General features: G+C 49.7%; 1 protein-coding gene across 1 annotated transcript in view; it reads left to right on the top strand.

Moving 5' to 3' along the window:
* Positions 1 to 2237: 2237 nt before the first annotated feature.
* The window catches only part of ELP3 (elongator acetyltransferase complex subunit 3), a gene marked incomplete at both ends in the record, with an annotated part of 9054 nt that continues 7715 nt past the window's right edge, over positions 2238 to 3576 (top strand). The window contains 2 exons of the mRNA XM_009869471.1: positions 2238 to 2337; positions 3092 to 3230. Of these exons, the coding sequence (XP_009867773.1) occupies positions 2238 to 2337; positions 3092 to 3230 (239 nt within the window). The remainder of the gene's footprint in view (positions 2338 to 3091; positions 3231 to 3576) is intronic.

Raw genomic sequence — 3576 nt, 5'->3', positions numbered from 1 at the left:
GCCCTTCTCGGGACACGCTCCAGCCCCTCAAAGTCCTTCTTAAACTGCGGCACCCCAAACTGAACACAGTGCTCAAGCTTTGCTGCCTCGCCCAGCCTTGTGCGTGTGTAAGGGGTGCAATGCTTTCCCCCGTGTCTGGGAATCTCAGGGGCTGTGAGATGGGGCTCCTCATGCTTTCTGTAGTGGTTTGACCCTGGCTGGAGGCCAGGTGGCCATCACAGCTGTGCTACCACTCCCTCTTCTCAGCTAGACAGGAGAGAGAAAATATAGTGCAGGGCTTGTGAGTCGAGATAAAGACAGCGAGATCACTCAGCAGTTGCTGTCCTGGGCAAAACAGTCTCATGTGGGACCTGAGCATGATACAAACAGCATGGAATAAGGGGTGGAGATTGTACTGGGTCTGGATGAGATGGGATTACATTCCCTGTGGGAATGAGAGCTGTGGGGTGGCAGGGCTTTACCACCTCCCTGAGCACTCTATGTAGAGTGGGAAAATGGGACAAGACCTTGCTCTCCCCACGCTCTGTTTTTTTGGAGGGGAGTGAAAGGGTGGCTCGGACCTTGCTTGAGGGTTGGAAGGACGTGGCATCCCTCTTTGAGCCACCTGTTTTCTCTCCCCACTGTCGATCTGGGTGCTGTCACTGGGAGGCAGAGTCTTTTGTACCCATGCGGGTGCCTGGGAGTTTGTCTTGCTCCTGTCCTGAGTGTCAGGCACAGAATGGGGTGCTGGGACCAGGGCAGTCGGGATGTTGCTGGTTTTTTCCCTCATGGTAGAGAGTAACAAACCGAGGCGAAGGATATGGGGCAGCAAAGATGACTCTGGGGCAGTACAGGGCCAGCAGGGCCTGGTCTGTCCCGCAAAACTACCTGCAGAGAGACCAGATGGGAGCATTGCTGTGGTGCTTCTCCCAGGTGGGTGTAGATGCTGCCAGATTTAAGCACAGCTGGTGTGAAAACAAGCTTGTTGGAGCAGTTGTGTGCCCACCTATGTCCTTGCTGGTGAGTTTTCTGACAAGTTTGCTGTGTCCGTTTTACTGTCGCAACACTTGCTGGTGTAGGCAGAGCTGCATGAGGTGACATAAAACGCTTCTTAACAACAACTCAACATTTATTTCTAGCTGTTGTGCAGATTGCTCTGAGGTAAGAATCACAGAATGGTCAAGGTTGGAAGCAACTTCTGGAGATCATCTAGTCCAACCCTCCTGCCAGAGCAGGATCCCCCAGAGCAGGTTGCACAGGATGGCCTCAGAGTGGGTTTTGAAAGTCTCCAGAGACAGACACTTCGCCACCTCTCTGGGCAGCCTGTTCCAGGGCTCCGTCACCCCCAAAGTAAAGAAGTTCCTCCTCATGTTTGGATGGAACTTCCTGTGTTCAAGTTTGTGCCTGTTGTGTCTTGTCCTCTCACTGGGCACCACTGAAAAGAGGCTGGCCCTGTCCTCCTGACACCTGCCCATCAAGTATTTATAATATTTATAATTTATGTTTTTATAATTTATCTGTTTATAATTTGGTAAGATGCCCCCTCAGTCTTCTCCAGACTAAAAAGTCCCTCAGCCTTTCTTCTTAAGAGCAGTGTTCTGGTCCCCCAAACATCTTTGTAGCCCTTTGCTGTCCCCTCTCCAGCAGTTCCCTGTCCTTCTTGAACCAGGGAGCCCAGAACTGGGCCCAGACTCCAGATGTGGCCTCACCAGGACAGAGCAGAGGGGGAACATGACCTCCCTCAACCTACTGGCCACGCTTTTCTTGGTGCCCCCCAGGATGTCATTGGCCTTCTTGACTGTGAGGACACATTCCTGCCTCATGATCAGCCTGTTGTCCACCAGGACTCCCAGATCTTTTTCCTCAGAGCTGCTGCAAAGCAGCCCCCAACCTGTCCTGATTATTCCTCCCCAGGTACAGGATCCCACATGTGCCCGTGGTGAATTTTGTAAGGTTTCTCTCTGCCAGCCTGTCCAGGTCACGCTGGATGGCAGCACAGCCTTCTGGTGTGTCAGTCACACCTCCCAGTTTTGTGTTTCTCCTAGAAGTAAAAGCAAATGAGCAGTACAAGGCTGTGACTGGCATTTCTTTGGGGAATGCTGCAAATCAAGAGTGATAACGAGGCGGTGAAATCCCCCCTGCAGGCAGCAGTTGTCGGAAGGATTAAAAATGACCTGCAGAGCGGGTGCGCCTGGGTTGGTACAAGCAGTTGGAAAGCACTGGCTCTACACAGGTTTTGTTGTTTTGTTTTCTATCAGGAGACCTCAGCCATGCGGAGCTGATGATGATGACGATCGCCGACATCATAAAACAGTTAATTGAGGCTCACGAGCAGGGAAAAGATGTGAATCTGAACAAGTAAGTCACTCTGGGATGATGCTGAGGAGCTGGTCCGCCAGCTGTGAGTGTTTCCTCTACAGTCTGTTACATTCAGGCTTTATTTTAAAATGCTCGGAGTACAAAACAGGTTGTATTGGTGAAAAACTATAAGACTCTTGCCATTCTTTTTTTGCTCTTTCACCCGTCTTCATCCTTCATTGTCTGAAAGTCAGTCCCAGGGAAGATTAGTATAGGGATAAAGTTTAAATCAGATTTTCTTATTGAAATGTTGTAAAGGAAGTTGTTTAGAGAAAGCTTTTCCTTCTTTCCAAGGAATAGCAAAACCTGAATTTGTCCCACTGTTGGCATTTCAATTATGTGATAAAGCTGCAAACTTTTAGCTGATACTGGAAATAACTGACATGAACATCTTAGAAATGAACCCAGCTAGAGTCCGTGTGTTAATCGCACAGGAGACATGTAAAGAATTAAATCCCTGAAAACGAGTAAGCTGCAGCCTGTTGGCAGCTTTCACAATGTTTTAACAAAACCATATTTAGAAGAAAAATGAAACTAAAAACATTGGCAGTTGTTGCATATATGTTGGAGTTTAGTTTTGGTGTCTTGATACGCAGTGCAGCTGCTGCAAGGAATTACTTTGCGTTTTTTAGATAAATTATGTGGAAAAGCAAATTGGGAGAACCTGCCTGGAACTGAACACAGTTCCCATGCCGGGCAGCACGGGCACGCAAGCCGGGTTGGAGTTGTTCATCTGAGGTGTTCCTGCTTTCAGGCTGAAAACCAAGACGTCGGCCAAGTACGGGCTTTCGGCGCAGCCACGGTTGGTTGACATCATCGCTGCCGTTCCGCCGCAGTTCCGCAAGGTGCTCGTACCGAAGCTGAAGGCCAAGCCCATCAGGACTGCTAGTGGGGTAAGCACGTGCGTCGTTCTCTCTTCCTGCCACCATCCTCCCTTGCTCTCGTCAACAAATTATATTGAATTCTTTTCCAAGATATTGAACGTCAGGAAGTTTCAATATAGATGCGCTGGCTGTGTCGCTGACTTCCAGGCTGCCTTTTTGGTGATGTACATTTTGGCGGAGTATTGCATCCGGTTCTGGAGCCCACAGTACAAGAAGGATATGAATCTACTGCAGCAGAGGAGGCTACAAAGATGATGAGAGGGCTGCTGGAGCAGCTCTGCTGTGAGGACAGGCTGAGGGAGCTGGGGTTGTTCACCTGGAGAAGAGAAGGCTCCGGGGGGCCCTAACAGCGACC

Source organism: Apaloderma vittatum, unplaced genomic scaffold, assembly GCF_000703405.1.
Source record: "Apaloderma vittatum isolate BGI_N311 unplaced genomic scaffold, ASM70340v1 scaffold3715, whole genome shotgun sequence".
In the NCBI taxonomy this organism is placed as follows: domain Eukaryota; kingdom Metazoa; phylum Chordata; class Aves; order Trogoniformes; family Trogonidae; genus Apaloderma; species Apaloderma vittatum.
This window is presented reverse-complemented; position numbering and strand designations above follow the sequence as displayed.